Raw genomic sequence first — 23,556 nt, forward strand, 5'->3', positions numbered from 1 at the left:
TCTACATGAAACCAAAGTGGATCTGGCATTTCTATAATTTGCTGTGGAGGGCCTCCTTTTGGTCCCTGTTTCAGCCAACTCACCAAAGTCTTAGAGCTCTTCTTAACTCGCAAGATGCAACATTAGATGCAGAATCTCTGCTCAGTAAGCTCGTATCAATAAATCAATATCAATATTGCGATCCTGCTTTAAGAAAAAGAAAATGACTACAAAATGTTCCTGGTCCCGGGGATGGGGCCCTGAAGCTTCAGCTTTATCAATTTCGTGGTATATGCACAGCTTCCCAGTCCAGCATAGAAGTCAGCCCATGGCAAAGCAGTCCTTGGTGAGAGCCCCTGACTTCACTCTGGGGAGAGCCTGTGAGTGCAGAGGCCTCTGGGAGACCCGCAGGCAACCCCGCCAGACTCTTCTGACTTGGCCGGGGGTGTCGAGGCTGCATGGCCAGCAGAGGTTCTGATGAAGAGCTGCAGTCCTGGCCTTGGGGATAATTCTAAGGCCACCAGACCTGCAGGTTAGCCGAGGAAGGCAGGGTGGAGAGGCCACAGATGCTGCCCAGGTGAATTTCCAAGGCTGCAAAGTCCCTTAGGGGCCTGGTGGATGCCTGGAGATTACTAACCCCACCCCAGATAGAATTACTTTGAAAACAATTTCCTTCCTGGGGTGAAGGGTCTCCCTGGGAGACCACATCACCTGCCTTGGGGGTGTGGTCAGCAACAGCAGCGACAGACAGGCTGCTGCAGGAAAGGTGAAAGGGAGGTGGGGAAAGATGCTACCAGAAGGCCCAGATGCAGGGACCATGCAGGGTGTGGCCCTTACTCTGGCTCCCAGGCCTCTGTGGTCCTCAGTCTCTGAGCAGGGCTCACAGATACCCCTGTCTCCAGGCCAGTGCTGCCCCAGCTCTCAGACTTACCAGCCAGCCGGTGGTGGCGGCCTGTGCAGTGTGGCCAGGCCCCGCCTCTAGGGTGGAGCAAAGCAGGAGCAGGTCTGAGGGTGGAGGCAGCACTGTGGAGAGCTCTCCCTGGAGCAGACTTGCCTGGGCTGCCCTGCGTCTCTGGCAGGAGTGGCTTTGTGACCCCCCGACTCCACTGCCCTTCAGGCCTGGGTCTCCTCCTGTGCAGCCTGAGGGCTTGGGCCGGGTGACCTCTGAGGACCCCACATGCCCTGGGAGGCCCCGCTTTTCGCTAACAGCTTCCTCCCACCAGCTACCATCACAATCCCTAACAGCACCACCGAAGCACGGAAACTCTCCCCAACACGCTTTTCTCTTTTGGGGCCCAAATGTCAGCTGCGTCCCAGGGGCTAACACACCACATCAGATACAAGCTGAGACGGAGAAGGTTTTAGCCTAGCCGCCCTCCCATCCCCCAGCGCCGCCCCTCTATACCATCTCCAGCGAGAGGGCTGGACCAGGAGCTAGTTTCCAGCGTCTGCTAATCATCTCCCATCTCAGATGAGAGTACAGCTCACTTCCCACCACCTTGGATGCCTCCCAGACTTAGCAGCCTTTTTCCTGCCCGCATTTGAAAAAGCAAAGCCACAGACACACAGTAGGAGGAACAGGGAGGGAGTTTTCAAACCCAGCTCGTGAGAGGATCATGAGTGGCCCAGTTGCCAAAACAGATCTGAGATCTGAGATCCTTCCTCAAAAGCCAGAAAAGGACTCCGGTCCATCCGCAGTTCAGGAGGTAGCTTTCAAATGCCCTCTGAACAAGCCACGTGTTGCCTGGCCTCAGGCACCCCATCCTGCTCGGGGCAGGGCTCATGGCAGCCTTCCGGCTCCTGGGACTGGACTCAGACCTATGACAGTCTGGGCGCTCTGGTGGGTCCAGCAGGTAGGAGGCCTGTCAGGGGAGGGGATTTGCTTTTCTTGGCTCCAATGGGAAGGAAAAGCTGAGAAGGTGTCTCCAGGGAAGGAGCTGGCCAGCTGGAGGGACTTCTCCAAACTGTTTAGAAGATGGGGACCACCCTGCACGCCCCCATCCCACGCTGTGCAAACAGGAACGTCTGGGCCATGTCTGAGGGCTGCCGGGGGTGGGAATCACCACCATGCTCACCCGCCCAGCCGGGCAGCTTGCCTCCAAGCACTCACCCTCCTGGTGGACCAGGCGTTCTGACCGGAGGTGGCCAGGATGAGCCCAGGGAGAGACGCAGCCTACACTGACCCTAGGGATCTGGAAGAAGAGCTGGGGCTGGGACCCCTGTCTCCTGGCTTGGAAGCCACCTCTCTCCTTGGCTTGAAAGGAAAGAGGTAGTGAGTCTACACTCTTGAGGAGTTTGGAGACCTGGGTCTGGATCCTGGATCTGCCACTTTCTAGGATGTTTTTTTTTTTTTTTTGGCCACACTGCACGGCATGTGGGAATCTTAGTTCCCCGACCAGGGATCGAACCCGTGCCCCCTGCAGTGGAAGCGCAGAGTCTTAACCACTGGACCGCCAGGGAAGTCCCAGCCACTTCCGAGATTTATCACCCCTCTCTGACTTCATTCCCTTGACTCTGAAATAGACCCCTGCTTCCTAGTGTTGTGAAGCTTAAGAGACTCAAAACAGAGCTGCCTGGCATGGAGTAAGCACTCAGTAAAGCTGATTATTATCCTTATTAGAGGAACTAGGAAGACCCCACGACCAGCCAATACACCAGCCTGTCCTGAGCTGAAAACCCCTCACTGGACCCCCCCTCGGGCAAATTACTCTAAGTGTCCTTATGAGCCCCTCCCTTTCCCCCTGGGAGATATTAACTCTGGAAACCCTGACAGCATTGCAAGATTTACTCGGGATGGATAGAACCGAATCGAATGGATCGGTTTCTCAATTTCCTAACAGTGGCTGCGAGGTCCAGATTTCTCAGAATAATCCTCTGCTGGGGAGACAGCCGCGGCCCAGGCCACTGCAGAGCTAACTCTCCAACAAGGCAGGGCCAGAGCCCAGCCAGCTGCACTCCCCGCAGCCTCCTTACTTGTACACTTTGGCGTTGTAGCTCTTCTCCCCAGGGAAGCCAAACATGCCGCAGACCACGCGGGAGTTCTTGGCCGTCCAGTGCCTGTCGCAGATCTGCTTCCATGTCTTGCCCTCCTTCACCTCCACGTAGCCCTCCGTCACCGGGGTGCGCCTGCGGTAGGCGGAGAGGATGGCTCGGATCCGGATGTCCTCCACCTGGATATTCATGTTCTGGGAGGGAGGAGGCATGGAAGGAGAGGGGTTACTTTCCTGGTCTGGCCGTGGAGAGGTGACGGCAGGCTGGGCGCTCTGCTGGCCCCCCTGCCTCTCCGCTCGGGCCCTCGGGGGCCCCTGGGCGCTCTCCGCGAGCACACAGCACGCGTGCGTGGGAGATAGTCTGGCCGAGGGGACTGGAGGAGGGGAGCGGGTGTGACCTGGGCGATCAGAGACTTGGAGGACCCCAACGCTCCTCCTCTGTCTTATCAAAAACAGCAGAGGGCAGCAGTCTCCTTCAGGGGTCTCAGAACTAGAGCAGAAGAGAGACCGTGTTCCCTGAATTTCATGCTCTATAGTAAAAATAACTTGGATGCTTGCATTGTACTCCAAAGCATATGTGTGCATGCGTGGGAGTGAGTGTGTGTGTGTCTCCCCACTAATCCTTCAGTAAAACTGAAGTTTCAGGCAGATGAGCCTCAGATACCCTGAGGCTGGTGGGGCCCTCTTGCACACTACCTCATAGCCCCCAGGCTGGCAGTCTTTAGGGCGAAAATCCCAGGAGAGAAGGGGAGGGCGGCTGCGGGTCGAGGGTGGGCTCCCTTCCCCAACCCCTGACACTGAGCTGCAGTGTCCCTGCCCCAAGCCCACACCCGAGCCCCGGGGATTTGGTTGCATAGGGGGCCCCGAGAAGCCAGGGTGGGTGGAGGAACACAGGCCTACCTGGGATTTCCAGTGATACCTCTTTTATGTTTTTCCAAGGCTCACGCAATCTGCCCCCAAACACTATGGAATCTCCAGAATCTCTCACTTCCAGCCCCTCTTCTTTCTGCCCCAATAGAATGAGGTCGTTACAGCGATTGTCATCCCCATTTTCCAGATAAGAAAATTGGCTGACTCCAGTGATCTCCCCAAGACCACGTAGAGGCAGGGAGCGTCCGAGGTGCAGTGTGAGATGCTCTGTGAGCTGGGCCAGGTGGGGCTGGGCAGGGGTGCTGGCAGAGAGGAACCCGGCGACCCGAGTGCCCAAACCCCCGTCCAGCCAGGATGCAAATGAACCATGAGTTTGAACAGGACCATTATTTGGGTGCCCAGGGATCCAGGTCTCCTTGCCACTGGCTTCAGGGTGCAAAGCCAGGCCCCGCTTCCCCAGTCCTGCAAGGCAGCAGAAAGCATGTGGGCTGGGAGCGGTGGCGTTTGGCCCTGGTTCCTTTCCACGCAGAGCGGAAGGAAAGCCGCCAGTGGCAGGATTATGTTTGCCTGCCTGCATCCTGGATCCTTTACAGCCCCCATTCAGGCCACATGACCCGTGCTACCAAGACACATGGATGGGGGTGAGCAAGAAAGGGCCTGAGGTCTACGCTGGCCCGTGGGCCAGCTCCCTCCTCTGTCCTCCCATCTCGGGAGGCCAGGCTGGAATTCCAGCATGTAAGGAACACGTGACGCCCAGAAGGAAAGTTACCGCTGTGGCATCAGCCCTGCGGCTTCACAGGGCAAGCAGGCTAGGCTGACTTTATTAAATTCACAGATCCTCCCCCGCCCCTGCCCTCCTCCACTTCCCCCCACCCCTGGCCTCTCTCCCCGCCACCACCCCACCCCCGTAGAGCATCAGCAGCAGCCTCACTAAGGGGAGGTATGGAGTGTGAACCCAGAGGGAGGAAGGCCTGGGGGCAGGGGTGGGGGGGAACGGGTGGCGCTCAGCAGACCCTTGTCTTGATGCAGGTCAGCATCCCCTCAGCAGAAGTATGACTGGTGGGCAAGCCCGGTGGGCTCTCGGATGTGGGAAATGAGACTCAAAGAAGAGAAAGCGCTAGAACTGATGTCACTGTCCTTGTTCTCCCACTGACTCACTGCATGTGACTGTGTGTGTATGAGTGTGTGTGTCTGAGTGTCACGAGTATGTCTCTGTGTGTGTGTCTCTGCACGTGTCTGTGCGTCTGTCTATGTGTCTCTGTGGGAGAGCACTGCTCGTGTGTGTCCGTGTGCAGGATGATGTGCAGGTGACAGGGTTGTGTGTCTGTGCGTTGTGTGGAGTGGTGTCTGTGCACCTGTGTGGTGGAGGAGGATGCACAGAGTTTTCCTCCAAAGCCCTGGGAGAGCAGTCAGGCGAGCGTCACATTTGTCATTCCTTCTCTTCTCCCTCCACAGAACCAATTCCTTCCCATCCTCTTGGGCTCAAATCCACCTCATTCATTCATTCATTCCAGAAAATGCGGTCTCTCACCTCCATGGGCCCTGCCAGCCTCCTCCTTACACCCCAATCCTGGGGCCCTCTGCTCTGCATCATAACGACTATGAGAGCTCTCATTTATGAAATACGAGCCAGTTACACGTCAGGCTGTGCACTCAGAACTTTACATTCATTCCCTTCCTCAATTCCCATGACGACCGGTGAGAGGGCCAATGGTATGCCCGTGCTACAGGTGAAAAACGAGGAAACTTGGTGAGGTTTTCACCTTCTCCAAGTTCACAGAGCCAAGAAGTAGATAAACAAGGATGAAAACCAAATTCTGACTCCAAGCCCGTGCCCCAGGCTCGTAACCCCGGGCCTCTGAACGGTCCTCGCCTTCCCGCCCTCGCCCCATCCCTTGCCCGGTATGGAGTTGTCCCACACGGGGCAGGGCCTGGGGCTCAGCCTTCTGGGGGGCTCCCTTTGGGCTCTGCCCATTTGAAGTCCATATGTGAAGTCCACTCTGCGACCCGCCCAGAGGAGCCGTGAGTCAGGCCAGAGCGTACGTGAGGGGAGAGAGCCACCTCCCAGCTGCCCTTGGACTCAGGCCGGGGGTGGCAGGGAAACCCTCCATGGCACACATTCAGGGGTTGCTGCTGGCTAAGAGCTCACTTGGACTGCTCAGAGACCTCTGTGTAGGAAAACACACACGTATACACAAACAGCCCTCCTGACCTCACCGCTGTGGAATCCCTTCCATAACCGCAAGTGTTAGGACTTTTTTTCCCCCCAGAAGTTCAACTTCAAGAGAAGTGAAGATTTGAAACACTAAAACATATACACATTTTTCTTTTCTAACAAAAGTCTCTCTACACTTGTGAGTTTTACATTAAGCCCGATAGCCCAGAAGCCAGCAATGCACCTGGCACTTTTTCAAATTCAAATGAAAGTCTGAATGCTGGTCCTCTTGCCTGAGATAATAGTTCACTGGGCTCACCAAAAGGCTTCCCTCCAAGGAATTCACAGAACCTTCCTGGCTTGTCCTATTCAAAACTCCTCATATCCTCCGGGAGTGATTATCACCGGCTTCCAAAGGGGAAAATAAAGGTGCCTTGAGGCCATGCCCTGCCCTGCCTTAACTAGGGGGTTGGTGGAAAGAAAGGCTAGTGAAGAAGCACCAGGGCTGGGCTCCCAGTCTTGTGCTTGAATGGCATTTCACATTTGCCGCATCTGTGAATGAACTGCAAATTCCACAATGTGACAGCCTGGGGCTGTCGCCAAAGAGGAAAAATCACCAGTTTTGAAAGTCTAGTTGGAGATTGCATCAGGGAAAGATACAGGGGGAGGCAAGGCAAGCAAGCAAGCCTCTAAGAATGCACTTCACAATTTCTCTGAAAGTCAGCACTAAGCTCATGGCCTCCCGGGGAGGGCACATTAGCAAGGGCCAGATCTTAGCCCAACTATCCGCCTTCCTTCCCTCTAGAAGTCGTAATTTAATTACATAATTAATTACATAATTTATCAGCCCAGGCCTTCCCACCCGAGAAGTCATCCTTGGAGTGGTGTCAGGTGGGAACACCATGATGGAGATATACTCGTCCGCCATCATCCCAACTAGAACACGTGACTGGTTAGCGCTGCACAATTGCTGCTCACTTAGCAAGCTCCTTCCCTCTACAGCTAACAGGTTCCTGCATCTTGCTCTCAAAGCCCTTAGCTTTCTTTATTTGGCTGTTTTTAAAAACTGGCCTTCCAGATAGAGATCCGTTTTCCCAGGTACCATCTTGGCGCCTTCCTCAGCACCTCAAACCAAACGCAGCCAGGATGCCCTCGGTCTTTCCTTCCTGCGGGCTGGCAGGTGACGCCCTTCCAGCTTGCAGCCCTCAAGCCTCGCATGCCTTCTGCTCCCTCTCTCTTCCTCACTCTTATGGCCCATTCTGCCCCAGAAGTGCTTTTCCTACCCTTCAGTCACCTTCTCATTCCCACTTCTATTGTCCAGGCAGGTATGTAGTGGAAGTAAGAGAAGAGCATCACAATTCTGTCATTTCACGGGACCCTGTATCTCTCCCCGGTCCGGATGAATGGCTGACCCTGTCCATCTCACACATGGCTGGCATATCCATCCAGCTGACCGCTGTGCATTTGTGCGTTGGGCTCAAAACCTTCCCGTGGCTCCCCCAGGGCTTATGCTCCTGGTCAAGAGCCTTCCTGATAGGACCCACCTCATCTCCTCCGTGCCCTTTTTCCAGTCTCAAGGTGCCAGGCTGACATCACTTTTTTAACCCCAGCATCAAGCTGCTCCCTGCAATCCTTTTTTCCTTCCTCTCTACCGATCAGAATCCTCCTGACCTTCAGGAACAATCTTGTTCATTCAATCGTTTGAAAAATACCTATTGAGGGCTGTGACGTCCCTCCCGCAAATATCTCATCCACATAGATTCGACTCCTTTATTCCTCTAGCATTTGCTTTCTGGGTCCCTCAATTCATTCTTGGCTTATACTGACTACCTTGTACTATCTACCTTTTCATTTTGCCACCTCATCGGACTGTGAGTCTCTCAAGGACGGAATTTATGTGCTTTATTCATTCTTGTATTCCCCATGGCAACGAGTGCCAGACACGAGACATCGTGGGTCCTCACATATTCTTGGAACAAACTAATAATCATTTAAGAAAATCCAGTTACAGGAATTCAGCTTAACTAGAAATGTTGGGCTCTCCAGCCAAAAATGTAATAAAGACTCCCTTTATTCTTGGTGTAATGCAAAATAAACAGAGAGGCTTGTCTTTTTTCACAGCATAAGCACTACTTGTGTGACTTACCGAGATGGACAAGGAGATTGTCTGCACTTTATCCATGCGACCTCTTGTCATCTGAGCTGTTTAACACCCTCCCCTTTCCCCTTGAAATCTGAGGCTAATAAATAGTTATAAACTGAATTAAAAGCTGATCTGGCCCTCAGCACACATTTAGATGGTTTAGCTATGTGGGTGTCATCTGTCAACAGTACAAGACATGTTGTACTGGAAGAAGCCGGCTACGCTGTAATTATCCCCTCTTGATGATCAAATCGGAAATTCACAGCCTAAGAAACTGCTGGGAATATTCTCTAGCCAGTGATTCCTACTGGGCTACATAGATGAAAGGGAAGTGGGAAGGCAGTGCAGCATCTCTGTTGCTCAGCTCTTTGTGATGGAGACCAGTCTGGGCGGAGGGGGTCGGGGTGGGAATGGCTTGAGAACTGAGGTCATGCTGAGGCACCAGAGGAAAAAGCCCACAGTCAGTCTGGGCCCTCCTCCTATAAACCAAGAGCTTTGCAACGCTGCTGGAGAATCAAATGCTCTGTGTTTCATTTTCCAACCTGAAAGCAGTGGGGTGGGTAACAGAGGCTGCTTCTTTGGAGAACAGTCAAGACCTGCTGTCTGCAGGAGCTGGCAGGACACCTGCGCCAGCAACCAGTCCCTCTGGCCCATCAGGGGTGCTGAGGCCACAAACCAGGCAAGTCCGTGGGCCTGGCCAAACGGTCCACCATGCTCCCAGGTAGGGGACCTGACCTGATGCTTCTCCTCCCAGCAACCATCACCAGGGTGACAAAGTAATGACTTGGGAAATCGTCTTTCTCCACTATGGGACAGCAAATTTCGGGAGGGCAAGACTGTCCTTTCATTTCATTAATCCCTTGATTCCCAGGCCAGCAAAGAGTCTGGTGCCCGATTAAAATGTAGTGGATGAACGAACGAACAGACACAGCATCCAGCTGCCTTAGCAACAGCCTCATGGGGATGGGGCCGGGGGGGAGTCGTTGTCGCTGACCCCTCCAGCATGGCTGAGGTGACTCGAATGAACCACCTGGGCCCTTTGCCACCACCTTCACCACAGTCACATCAGGAGCCCCACCCTACAGAACAGACCTGCCCAACCAGGGCAGAGAGAGGCTTTCTCCAGCCCAGCTCAAGCTCCTACTTCTTCCATAGAGCCTCCCTCCCACTGATCTCAAGCCATTTATTTATTTCTTCTATAACCTCTCCCTTTCCAAACTGCCACAGAATTTACCATCCAGTCCACACTGTTCAATGTTGGAGTACATACTGCCATTTATTTATTTCTTCTATGACAAATTATAAGGCTACTTATTCATTGATTTCATCTAATGAGTGAGTATAACATTACTTATTTCTTTCAACTCGCAAACAATTATAATATTTATAATTTTCAGAGGGTTGTGTGTACAGCACCCCGGCCAGGGATAGGGTTCCCAGATCTGCCAGGATGTGCACAATTTCAAATATTCTGTTTTGTTAGCTGCATAAATGCCCTTTTGCTTTTCAGATGCTGTGACCTATTTTTCGTTGGGAAAACAGGTCACCCTAGAACTACTTCTCTTGTTCCCCTTGTGGTTGGTGGCTGGTGAGCCCAGACCACATAGAGGCTCTCAATAAATAGAATCACGGAATGTTAGCACCAGACAGGATCTAATACCTCTTCTTGCCCAAGCTCTCTGTAGGCTGGGAGAGAAAACCTAGGAGAGCTACATGTGATGGCCCAGCTTGACAGTTCGGCAAGTCTGGGGATTGAGACGCTGTGGGCTCCCATCGTGGCCCTTTACTCCCTTGCTGAAGGGTCCGACACCAACTGCCCACTTGCTACCATCTCTCCTCCTGCCACAGAGGGAAGCCGGCCAGCTACCCTGTGGCCTTCGGGGGAAGCAGGGCTATATTTAGCTTGGAGGGACCACTGCCTTCTGAACTCCACAGAGATGAAAACAGACCCCCTTTCTTTAAACCACCCAGTGTAACCTGCTGCGTGTCCTCTTGGGGGGGTGTGTGTGTGGAAACTCCTGGCCGGGAAGTGTTTGGGCCTTTCTAGAGTTAATTACTCCCTTTCAGGCTCCATGCCTCCACCCCTAAGAGCCCCCCAAGATGCTGGGGAGATAAGGCTGCTGCTGAGGGGAAAACCTTGAAGCATTTGGCAGCTAACTGTGGCTAATAAAAACCTGGACTTCTGGAATTTAAAAAATTCACAACAGCCTCCATCCCTGTGGTTAAGAGGGAAGAAAGAGCTTTTTCAGGTCTCAGCGCCCCTCCAGAAGGAGGAGAGAGAGCAGAGGGGAGGGTACCGGATTCTCTCCCCACCGCTGGAAGCGAATACCCTGCTCCTGGCTCCATCCTCATCCCCTCACTCCTGGCCCCTCCAGACTGCCTGGGCTGCCGGCTGTCACAAAGGAGAAATTGGGGCTCCGGGGCCACTCGGGGGACAGGCCACCCCTAAATCTCACAGCCGGGGGATTTCCAATCAATTCTGGGAACCTAACTGCTTTTGCAAAAGAGCCTTTAAAATAATCGGTAGAGAAGAAGGTGGGGTGAGAAGGTGAAGAAAGGAAAAAACCCGTTATGTTCCCTGACCTAACGGTCCACGGCCTCAGCCACGAGCCTTTCTGTGAGCACATGACTTAGCAATGTGCAAAAGAGCCAGTGCAGAGAGGGCTGTTCACAAGGGCATCTGGATTTGTAATCTTTCCTTATCTAATGCTTTTTCCAACTTGTCCACCGCTGTAGACAGGAAACAAAGTCTCTTGATTTAAGAGCCTCTGAACTCCAGGGAGGTTCGGTTGGAGCTCTGTTTTCTAGGTTTAAAAAAGATATATTCACTTGAAACTAACAGTATTTTACATTTTATTATTTGCTCCTGTTTCCCTCTTCAGGCTCCGGACGTGCAGGCTCAGCGGCCATGGCTCACGGGCCCAGCGCATGTGGGATCTTCCCGGACCGGGGCACGAACCTGTGTCCCCTGCATCGGCAGGTGGACTCTCAACCACTGAGCCACCAGGGAAGCCTTGGAGCTCTGTTTTCTAGGTTTAAAAAAGATATATTCACTCGAAACTAACAGTATGTTACATTTTATTTTTTGCTCCTGTTTCCCTCTTTTGAAGAAGGTTTTGAGAATTGGCTCAAGACTCATTTTCCTGCGGAAAATGCTGTTTTACAAGGAGGTGCCCAGAGACCCAAGAAGGGTCAGTCCCTCTGGACATACAACTACAAGTCTTAGGCTCCAAGGGGACCAGAACCCAGGGGTCCTGCCTTCCACTCTGGGGTCTAAAACTTAGACCACAGAAAAGGGGAGAAAGGAGACCCTGCTTGGTTAATTTTCTGGATGAAATGAACCCAGGTTGGTGAATCAGTGGTAAGGCAAATCTCTTGTTAACACTTTATAGTCTGCAAAGCACTTTTCCAGAAATCATCTGATTTTTCCCCTTACAGAATGAGTGTGTGCCGTGCCATTCTGATGGAGAAACCACTGCCACTCTGGATTACAGACTTCATAGCTGGAAGGGATTGAATTCAACCCACTCATCTTAAAGAAAAGAGTGGACTCGCTCTGTGCTCTGGCCAACAGGGAGCTCAGGGGCCAAACCTGTGAACTCTCCTTGGGTGGGGTCATTCATCTGAAGAAGAGGCACTTTTTCCCTCCTCTAGAAGGGAATTTATGAAGTGTCAAGGGGCCCCCGAGGATGCCCCAAGCAGATGTAGGAGTCCACAGAAGCAGAGTTAGCTCATCGAGTGAAATTCCATCATTCAGGCCCCAGGGTTTAGTGACTAATGCCTCTGGCATCCCAGAGTGGGATGAACTTGGTCTAGACGGATGCAGTTTTCTTCCACTCTCTGCTTGGGGAATTCCAGTGTGCTCCAGAGAAGGAGCAAGCCTCTGAGGGTCATCTATAATGGTCTGTAATCTGTTCCCAGTCTCCAGGCGTCAACGAGGGTGGATATTATAGAACCCGGCTTCACCCTTTCAAAATAAGGCTGAGAAGAGATGGGGTGTCTTCATGACCTTCACTAGCCTAATTGTTTATATCTGGGGTCACAAGACACAGAGAAGGTATTAATTGACACTTCACTCTTGGCTGCTTTTGAATTTATGGGCCCCCAACCGGGGGAAGTTGAGAAGAGTGGGGCTCTAATTTTCACTTTGATGTGGAAGAGTGCGGGTGAGAAGTGTCTGCTTTCAAGGCCAAAGTCATGACGGGCCAGAGAAGCGGTAGAGAGAGATCCCGAGCACACACACTAGCTGGCATCCCTTCTCTGTGTGTGTATGTGTGTGTGTGTTTGTGTGTAAGATGCATGACCCCAATTCACACAATGGTGGGCACTGCCAATAGCCAGCTAGTGTGCACCCCCTGTGTGGGCTGGGTGCATTTTCATAGATGCCGAGAAACAAGGGATCTTAGAACTTGGTAATCACCTTGTTCTGTGTCCTTCCCATGTAGGGATCTGGCTGTGATATTCCTGGCAGGAGGTCATCCAGTTCTTGCTTGAGCTACTCCAGTGACAAGGAGCTCACCTCTAACAGGTAAGCCCCATCCCCTGTGTTATAGAGTCTTCAGACTGTGTTGAAATGTGTAGCCCCATCACTCAGCCTCAAAGAGTTTTCACACGGAGCTGAAATCTACATCCCAATCCCTCCCCATCCATCTTAATTCTGGAAGTTAGCATTGATCACACTCTTCTCCATGGTAGCACTTCAATAGTTGAAGAGAACGGACATGTCTCCCCCCACCCCCATATCTCTTTTCTTGACACAGTATCTTCATTCTTCATATGATGTGGTTTCCAGACCTGTCTCCACTCGGCTTGTCCCTCCTCCGGGAGACACAGTTAAGAGATGACCCCAGAACTGCACTTAGTTCTTAGTCCAAAAAGTAAGGAGTTTAGGGAAATAAGTCTTCCCCCAGTGTATCAGTTTACACTCACTTTTCTAGCAGCCATACCATACCTTTGGCTTATACTGAGCTTTTAGGCAACCAGTTCCCTTCAGGGATCTTTTAAATATAATCAGTGCTTTCAGTCACTTTCCCTGGCTTTTACTCTTTAGCTATTCCCTGCTCCCGCCCCCTGCCCCCCATGAACCTTGATATAGGACCTTATATTCATCCCTAACATGTTCCAGTTTGGGTCTATTATTTCAACCTCCTGAGGTTTTTCTGAATCTCACTCTATGATGTTTTATCCCAGCAACCTCTCCTAGTTTTGTGTCTCCTATAAATATTATCAGTGTACATTTTAATCTCCACGCAAATTTCTGATACATGGTGGAAAGACAGAGTGGAGCCTTGGGCTACACCAGTAGAGACCATCCACTGTGTTCACGCTAATTAATCAGCAGTTCTGGGTATCATGAGTCACGACTCCCCCCTAGCTGCATGTCCACCAAACCTACATGTCTTCCTCTGGTCCGCACACATCTAACAGGGGACATTTCTCTAGCCAAGATGAGTGATTGCATGACTTAAGCTACTGACACAGCTATTACATGAGGTATTTCGGAGAAACTTCTGACATCCCACAAATATTCCTGGTAGGTGGTCTGGGTGGCTCCCTACCCATCGGGCCAACCCTGCCCGTACGCATGAGCTTGAGCCACAAAGTCCTGGATGGAAGAATCTTCTGGTAACTCTCCGAGGTTCTCGTCAGACACCCTGAGATCTAGGCCTGTTGATGACCTACTTTTAGCAGATACCAAAGGGCAGAGATTACAGGGGACTACTCATCAACTGAAAATTTCCACAGCATCCCTGGTTAGACAGGAAAGCTTCTAGTCTGGTCCATGGTAACCAGTCTGATTCATATGACAGCAAGAGGGAGGCCTTCTAGGAAAATACAAAGCTTAGAGGCTGCAGAAGTTATCCAGCCCTTTAAACCAGACTCCCCTCAGCTAGCCCTCTCTGGGCTACTGTAAACTCATTTAGGACCTAGGCTCCTTGCCTTGGAATGATCTTCTAATTTTCCCCGAGGCATGCATCTTGTCTTCTTGGGTTATAAGGGCTAGAGGACAAGGGTCATGTTTACTTTCCCCGGTGGTGTCCCAGACCATGATGTGTGTACAGCAGGCCTCCAACAAATGTCCAGAATAAAGGCAGATACTAAGCTTTCCTATCACAGAATCTCAGCCCTTCCAGAATAAGAAAGTTCTTGTCAACATATTTTTTTCCAGTCATTTTTCAGCCTATTCCACCCAATTAAGGTTCTGCTTTCTCTATGACCCATCTTATTTCCCCTTTAAATGCTAAGCAGTAGAACTGGCCCGTAGAGCTATTCCATAAACATTTCTCTGTTGAAGTGCCCTTCACAGAGTCCTTTGCCAGAACCATTATTTTTTTTTTCTAGTGACAGATGAACCTTCTCATTTTCCCAATCCAAAACCCACAAACATTTTGGCCCACCCTCCTTTGATTCAAGCTATCAGTGACTTTCTTATGCCCAGAAGCCTGGATCTTTGCTTGACAATCCATGTGGATTTTCCTGAGGTTGTAGGATGAGCAAAAGCCCATTAACAATGTCACACACTTGGCCCTGAATCAAGGCCAGCAGTTTGCTGAAGCTCTTGGTTTCAAGCAGGAGCCTAAAGAAGTCTCTTTCTATGGTCTGTTGGCTGTTTCAGAACTTTGGAAATGTAACGGTCAATTCATTAGAAAGAAACATCTCAGTCATTGGTGCTAGATATGGGCTAATATTTATTTGTAGTTGATTAATACTGGGATTCCAAAATTTAGAGATCCCTGATTTAACTTGTTCAGTAGAATAATAATACTGTTAGATCCAATTACTACTAAAAAATTTCTGTGGACCCCCCCGCCAAAAAAAACCCCTCAAAGATGTCACACATAAGTTCACTGTCCTATTAGGCAGGGCAATACTATGAAGGAATGATTTGCTTCTGTGCATTTCTCACCACTGTTTAGTTTGATATTTTATCCTAGGATATTCTTCACCCAAGTGGATGATGATCTTTGGTTTTCATTTCTGGGAAGAAGAAAATTTGGGAATTGGAGATCTTGTTCCCATTAGGTACCCAGCATTATTTTTATGGGATATGATGGTGAATTAGATGTATGCCCTGCCCTTTGGAGCTTCCAACACTGGAAAGATGAGATACATATGAGTGGGTGCTAATTATTTCATATGAGGTTATAAAGAGTGGCGATGGAATGTGTGAAACTGGACTGGATAAGACCACCCTCCAAATTACAAACTTCATGGTAAAGCAAAGTCGTCATCAGGAACTGGAAGCCTAAATAAAGTACATCAACTCTGTAACCATCTCTTCTAGTTATCCCAAACAAAATAGCAGCATTTGAAGAGTGTCCACTAGAGGTGGTCTCATGCTGCCAGCTGCGAGAAGGCTGGGAATCCTTTTCCACACTATCCTGCAGGCTTGGACCAGTTCCCAGCATACGCAGTGCGCTCTTGGAGCATATGAGAAAGGCTGGGACCGAGTGAGTCATGGGAGGAAAATGTAAAGACCACAGTCTGGGGAGAACTTCCTCTGGAGCCCAAATAGGGCAATTTCAAGAGTCACCTCTCTTCAGCATTAGTCCTGAGGTCAGCTGGAGGCTAAAGCACAGTGAAGGCTCCTTGGCCTGGATTCATGGCAGATCCAACATCCCCTTGGGGGTTGGAGTCCTCTTGAGGAGGGAGTCTTGGCTGCCTCATCTTCCTGTCCTAAGCCCCACATATGTTGCACACAAGAGGACTGCAATATATGTTTGTTCATTTTGTTCTCTGGCTGGAGAACTTGTTGAAAAGATCAATCTGAAATTTAGCCATAAATGTAGGAGGGTCACAAGCCCTTTTGCCATTCCCAAATGCTGACTTGGGTCAGGCTGGCAACATCAGAATCATCTGAGAGAGCTTAAAAATAATAACCTGGTCCCATAGTGGGAGACTCTCATTCAGGAGGTCTGGGATGAGGTGCCAGTGCATTTTAAAAGTGATTCTGGAGACATCCATGGTGGCGTAGTGGTTAAGAATCTGCCTGCAAATGCAGGGGACACAGGTTCGTTCCCTGGTCCAGGAAGATCCCCCATGCCGCAGAGCAACTAAGCCCGTGTGCCACAAGTACTGAAGCCAGTGTGCCTAGAGCCCGTGCTCTGCAACAAGTGAAGCCACTGCGACGAGAAGTCTGTGCACCGCAACAAAGAGTAGCCCCTACTCACTGCAACTAGAGAAAAGCCCGCACAGAGCAACAAAGACCCAACACAGCCATAAATAAATAAATAAATAAATTTAAAATAAAATAAAATAAAAGTGATTCTGATCCCCAGCTAGATCTGGGACAACTGTCCTATGGCAGCCAGTCCCCAGGATGACCCCAAATGACCACTACCTTCTGTAGTCACACCCTTGGGTAATCTCCTCCCACACTGTATACTGTTTGTCTGAGTGACCAATAGAATACAGCAGAAATGATGGCCCATCACTTCCGAGATGAGGTTATGAAAGATGCAGCTTCCATGTTTTGCTCCCTCTCCCTTTCTCTTTTGAGTCACTCACTCTAGAGAAAGACAACTGCCATGTCTTAAGGACACTCAAGCAGCCTATTGGGAGGTTGTGTGGAGAAGACCAGAGGCCTCCAGCTGACAGCCAGAAGGAAGCAAAAACCTGCCGACAACCACAGGAGTCAACTTGGGAGAGGAGTCCCCAGCTCCAGTTGACAACATGACTACAACCTCATAAGATGTTCTGAGCAGAGTGAACTGGCTGACCACTCCTGGATTCCTGACCCTCAGAAGCTATTCAAGATAGTCCATGTTTGTTGCAAAATATGAGGGGGGTGGGATAATTTGTTACACTGCCGTTGCTAGCTGATACACCTTCCTAGTCCAAAGGGCAAGCTCCTGTACATAGCACAGGCCTTTCTAGCTTCATTTCACACTATTTCCACATTCATAATTACAGTCTTGAGTGGTACCGACCTGCTCATCCCCAGTTCACACCTCCGTGCCTTTGTGTCTTTGTCCAAGTCGTTCTCTGTGTCTGGAATGCCCTTTCCCCACTGATAGCAGCCTCTTCTCCAGAAATCCTTCCTCAACTGCCCTGGCACCAAATGAAATTGGTTTAGGTCCCCCCACCTGCCACAAAAGTGATCACACACACTTCTTGGAATCATAGGTGAGAAGTGAGATACAAGGAAGAAGGAAAACATTCACATGAAGGAGTCATCAAGAGCACAAGAACTTGTCAGAAAGAGAAAGACAAATACCATATGATATCACTTATATGTGGAATCTAAAATATGACACAAATGAAACTACCTACGAAACAGAAACAGACTCGCAGACTTGTGGTTGCCAAGGGAGAGGGAGGGTGAGGGAGGGATGGAGTGGGAGTTTGGGATTAGCAGATGCAAGCTGTTACATATGGGATGGATAAGCGACAAGGTCCTACTGTATAGCACAGGGAACTATATTCAATATCCTGTGATAAACCATATGGAAAAGAATATACAAAAGAATGTATATATGTATAACTGAATCACTTTGCTGTACAGCAGGAATTAACACAACACTGTAAATCAACTACACCTCAATTTTTTAAAAAAAGAGCACATGACTTGCCTCTATGTTGTTGATCAGCGAATTGTCAAACTTGAACCCAGGAATTCTTTTCTCACTGCACACCACACCCACATCTTCCGTGTGCTTGCAGTCAGTGACACCCCAGCCATTGGAGGAGCAGGCTGCGAGGGTCCCCTCACTGCCGGTGCAGTGGACGTTGTCCAACCAGATGGGCCCTAAGGAAGCAGAGAAGAGAGAAGCCAAGCTCCACGTCAGAGTAGGTTTGAGTCTTTGGGGGCACCAAGGGCGTACACAGAAAGAGAGTTTTTCCCTAATTTTGGCAGCTGTGTGTGGTCATCAGTTGGTCAGTGTGTTGAGATACTGCATACAGTTCGAGACCATCTGGATTCCCTTGCCAGAGGGATGTGATTTAGGGATGTGGCAGATTGAACATGATTAGAGTAGAAATCAGATTTAAGCCCAGAAGGCACGTAGTATAATGGGAAGAACAGGGACTTTGGATACTAAGCTGTTTGATAGGAATTCTGGCTCAGCCACTTAGCTGTATGATCCTGATCAAAGCTCCCTTTTCTCATAGGTAAAGTGGGGATAATAATGACACTCGAATGCCAGGGGCGTGTGCAGATTAGATATAAGACATGACCTGTGCCTAATTTATCATTGGTCCATAGTTACTCAAAATGGTAATGATGATGATGGTGGTGATGATTTTAGTTATGTTGACTATGGCACAAGCTCAGGGAAGGCAACTCATCGTGCAAGGCCACCTTCCTGAACCCAGAACCCTGGTCCTTTCAGTGCTCTTTCCACTTCCTGATGTTTCCCATCCACTGATTCAGAGATGGCCCAGCTAGGCTAACCCACAGAGCCTCCTCCTCACATTTCAGAAGTCAGGTGAAGGCAGGGCTGGTTTCTAGCTGGGCAATCTGCCTGGGAGGCCGTGGGACTCTGCTTACCTCCTGTGCATTTACCTGGTTTGCAGTAAGCGGGGAATTCTGAGTGCAAAGTGTTAGAGGGTTAACCACAATGAGACACAATCTCACACCCGTTAGGATGGCTACTACCAAAACAAAAACGACAACAGGAAATAACAAGTGTTGGCAAGGACGTGGAGAGACTGGAACCCTTGTGCACTGTTGGCAGGATTGTAACACTGAAACCACAGAACACGTCTCAGGGCTCGGCGGAGCTCAGGTTCTTTATGTCTTGGCACAGAAGGAATTCAGCAAGAGGCAAAGTGGTAGATAAGAGGTGGATTTAATAATATAGGATGCTTGTGAGACATACAAGCAGGTAGGCAAGGGAGCGCTGCCCCCAAGAGCTGGGTGAACTACATTTTTATAATCAAAGGAAAAGTGGGGAGTGGTAGAAGACCACCTCCTTCCTCATTCTCGAGTAGACATCAGGCTTCCATCATCAGCCCCTCCTCCACATTGGGGCGGGGGTGGGGTAGTTTTTTGTCCCTCTGTGGCCCAACCAGGACTGTCATGGCGCTATGGAAATTAGCAAAAAAGGTGGCAATCTATGCTAAAATAAGGTAAATCATCTCAGGTTTCAGTATAATGAGGGTCTTCTACTTTGGAATGTCATCTTTGTCCTGTATTTTTGTTTTTAGTGCGTGCAGAGGAACAAGTCCTGGGAATCGTTAACTTAATGACCTCAGTGGCAGGATACAGGTGTCATTTTCCTACCATTATTTTATTGTCTTGAGGCCTGTCTCGTGCTTCTATTGCATGGTTTTATTGCTAAGCAAGCTTGCTTTCTTGAGTGATCATTAACTTACAGGGGTCTCCCAAAGTTCCCTCTCTGTCCATGATCTCTTAGTGGGATTTTTAAACTATTGGATTATCTTACTCTATCCCTATCAAAATGGTGTAGCCCCTATAGAACACAGTAGGGTGGTTCCTCAAAAAACTAAAAATAGAATTACCATATGACCCAGCAATTCCCACTTCTGGGTAGATATCCAAAAGAATTGAAAGCAGGGTCTCAAAGAGATATCAGTACACCCATATGCATTACGGCATCATTCACAATCGCCAAAATGTAGAAGCAACCTAGGTGTCCATTGACTAATTGTGGTCTATACATACACTGGAATATTTTTCAGCCTTAAAAAGGAACGGCATTCTGACACATGCTACAACATGGATGAACCCTGAGTTCATTATGCTAAGTGAAATAGTCCCGAAAAGGCAAATACTGCATGAATCCACATATATAAAGTACTGAGAGTAGTCAAAATCATAGAGACGGAGAGTAGAATGGTGTTTACCAGGGGCTGGGGGAGGGGCAGTTGGGGAGCGGTTATTTAATGGGTATAGAGTTTTATTTTTATTTTTATTTTTTTTGTGGTACGCGGGCCTCTCACGGTTGTGTCCTCTCCCATTGCGGAGCACAGGCTCCAGACGCGCAGGCTCAGCGGCCATGGCTCACGGGCCCAGCCGCTCCGCGGCATGTGGGATCTTCCCGGACCGGGGCACGAACCCGCGTCCCCTGCATTGGCAGGCGGACTCTCAACCACTGCGCCACCAGGGAAGCCCCGGGTATAGAGTTTTAGATCTGCAAGATGAAACGTGTTCTGGAGATGGGTTGCACAACAGTGTGAATGTACTTAACATTACTGAACTGTACACTGAAAAATGGTTAAGATGGCACATTTTATGTTACGTGCCTTTTACCACAATTAAAATTTTTTTGAAATGTTAAGTGCTAGAGGGTTTTCAAGTAGTGAGTTTTATTAGTATTACTACGCAATGAAAGGAAACAAAGTCAAAGCTCTCCTTTTTCTCAGGACTCCAGGAGGACTCTAGTACGGCGGTCCCCAACCTTTTTGGCACCAGGGACTGGTTTCGTGGAAGACAAGTTTTCTGGGACGGGTGGGGGGGGGGATGGTTCAGGCGGTAATGCAAGTGATGGAGAGCGATGGGGAGCGGTAGATAAGCTTCACTCGCTCACCTGCCGCTCACCTCCTGCTGTGTGGCCCGGTTCCTAAGAGGCCACGGACCAGTACCAGTGCATGGCCTGGGGGTTGGGGACCCCTGCTCTATAGCATAATGGAGTCAGAAAACCTGGGTTCAAATTCTCTCTGACTCAGGCCTGGGCACCACGTGACTGGGTCAACTACTTCACCAAGCCCATTCTCAAGTGAAAATAATGATACCAACAAATAGGTCACCATGGAGATTCAATGAGATAACATATGTGCCTAGTATGTGTTCACCCTCCCTTTCTCCTTCCTCCTTCCAGTAAGTCAGAAAAACAATGAATTCTGTTGTTTCCATGATGCAAGGAAAAAGCAGATAAAAACACTCCCATTGTAAAGATGAGAAAACCAAGGAGAATCTGAGGTTCTTCAAGGTCAGAGGGGACCCGGGGCCAGTCTCCTGACTTCGAGGCCCCGCTGAGACATGTCTGCTACGACAGATGGCTGCTCAGGCCTCAAAGGAGAGCCCCTCCGACGTACTGAGGGGAACAAAGGGCTTATTGAAAACATCTGGGCTGCGGTTTTCCAACCGGTTTCTCAGTTTGGCCTCGTTTCCAAGACATCAAGCTCCACTGAAACATATGCTCCCTAATCGATTGCTGTTTCAACAACAAACCAATGTTTGTCTTGCTAAGTACTAGCAACGGAAAAGACCCTCCACATTTGAAGCGGGGCCTCTTCTTTGGAACATTCTGTAGCAAAGCTGCTGAATGGACAGAGATGGTGAAAAGAAACAGAGCCCTCGTTCCATCTGCAGTGAGAGAAACCACCCTGGCTAAGGAGAGGGGAAACCGGACAGCACACAGCTAACAGCAGCAGGAAGAGCTGCAAAACAGATGCCCCAGGGCCTGCTTTACTTTTTGATAAGGAAGATTTGAAATTAGCACCCTGGAGCGCTAATGGGAGCTATTATCCCAAAGAGCTGCTTTCTTAAGAAGCTTCAATTCACCCCCAATAATTCTACCCTCTAGGCATTCCTACCAGTTACTTTCTTAGATAGTGGAAATGTAGATTTCTACTTAGCCCCAGATGCAGGCATGATAAACTAATTTGGCCTGATTTCATGACATTTTTTTTTTTTCCTGTATGCTTAATGCCTAACAACTAGGCGGTTCTGATTCCAAAGCAACCAGTTCTTGTTCTGCTATTGGAATGCGGGGTGATTCTGAGCACAGTTCAGTACGTGCCATCTCAGAGCTGCTAGGAAAGTGGCACTAGGGACACAGATGGGGCTCAAACTTTGGATGCGAAATACCAATCCGAAGCAAAACTTCATTTTACTGTTTCCACTCATTTAGCCTAAGAAATCCTTCTCCTGATGAAAGGAGAAGAGATGTACAAACAAGTTAACAGACCATTTGGAGGATAAACATCATAAATAAAATTCTATTAGAAGGCCAGTATTCCCCAGGGCTGTTGGGGCAATGGAAATCATTCAATTTAGGAGCTTCAGGACCCCACTGTGGTCCTCTGCTGGCTTTGTCACTCTGACCTGAAGAACGAGGGGGTGAGGGGGAATCACATCTAACCTCAGATCTGAGGACGGGCAAAGGAGAGCAACCATCTGAGGTTCGGGTGCCTGTGAGGCCATCCAGAAGGTGAGAAATGGGGCAGCTGTCCCCTCTAGAACGTTCTAAAAGGGGCCATGATTTCTCTGAGCTCGGAGATGTTTTGGGAGAAAAGATCTATTGAAAGGCTAGGCTGGAAAACCTAGAAGGTCCATGGATGTTCTCCCTAGCTTCATTACTACAGTCTGAACTTCAGAGGAGTTGATGACGGTGGCACTCCTGGGCGGGTGGCCTCTCACAGGTTCACCTACAGTGTTTCCAGTTCATCCACAGAGCCGACTAAACCCCATCGGAGCACACCCCAGGGCACTGGTCATTATGCCAACTGTTTTTAATATTCTTCAAAGTCAATCTGAATCAGCGTTGGTGGTATCGTGGTGAGCATAGCTGCCTCCCAAATCAAACTGAATCAGTTGATTAACATTTACTGAGTGCCCCCCTTGTACCCAGTGTTAAAAATCCTAAACGGATGCTGATGAGATTCAAATACATTTTACATTTAAAGGGTCTCTCATGATAAACCAAGTACCGCTTTACGTAGACAGCATAATCCTTAAAGTCCTAGAGACACGACAGTTACAATTTTTAGCATCAGTTTCTCCCTTCCTCTCTTTGGTACTTATTCTTTCCTAAGTCTCGATGGTCTCAATAGCCCCAGAGAGGACCCTTCCAATACTCTAAGTTACTATACCTCCTCCCTCCAATGACTCCCCTCCACCCTACATCAGCTAGCATCCCATGGTCATAGCTTAGGCCTTGACATTACAAACAATTGCACTCCCTCCCCAATCTCCATTTCAACACTTCTGCTGTGCATCTGCACCTATAACTCCATCTTTCCAGCACACTCGTTCTAGTACTGCAATCTCAACCCACAATCCATCGATCCTAGCAGCTCTCCCCAGTCCTTCAGTGGCTCCATGGAGTACCTTCCTACTTACCCAGTGTGGACTTCATGGACCGCGAGTTTAATCGTTCCCTTGAAAATTCCCTCTACTCCTGTGAACTGTTCTCCCTTCATCATCCTTGGATGGCAAAGTTTGAGTCAGGCTAACTCACCTCTCCAGCCCCCCCATGGCTGCTCCTGAGCAGGTGAACATGGGATGGGGAAAAACCATATCCATCTTACCTGATGACAGGTAAATTTTGTTTGGGTAGAAAGAAAATAAAGATGTCACTAGAAAAACCCCAAAGTCATTGGGATATACTTGTTATAAAATAATTGGGCTTAGAGAGCCTGGAATAGAAAACATAAATCTGATGCTACCCCCAGAACACTCAGCTAGCAGAATAAAGGAAGATGTGAAAGGATGGAGAAGTGTCCAGAGTTTT

General features: G+C 49.5%; 1 protein-coding gene across 1 annotated transcript in view; it reads right to left on the reverse strand.

Moving 5' to 3' along the window:
- Window positions 1-23,556, reverse strand: part of LOXL2 (lysyl oxidase like 2) — a 101,623-nt gene that overhangs the window by 47,558 nt on the left and 30,509 nt on the right. Inside the window, exons 3-4 of the mRNA XM_081237576.1 lie at window positions 17,710-17,885; window positions 2,953-3,164 (exon numbers count right to left, since the gene is read on the reverse strand). Coding sequence (XP_081093702.1) covers window positions 2,953-3,164; window positions 17,710-17,885 — 388 coding nt within the window. The remainder of the gene's footprint in view (window positions 1-2,952; window positions 3,165-17,709; window positions 17,886-23,556) is intronic.

Source organism: Mesoplodon bidens, assembly GCF_964165515.1.
Source record: "Mesoplodon bidens genome assembly, chromosome: 6".
Taxonomy (NCBI): domain Eukaryota; kingdom Metazoa; phylum Chordata; class Mammalia; order Artiodactyla; family Ziphiidae; genus Mesoplodon; species Mesoplodon bidens.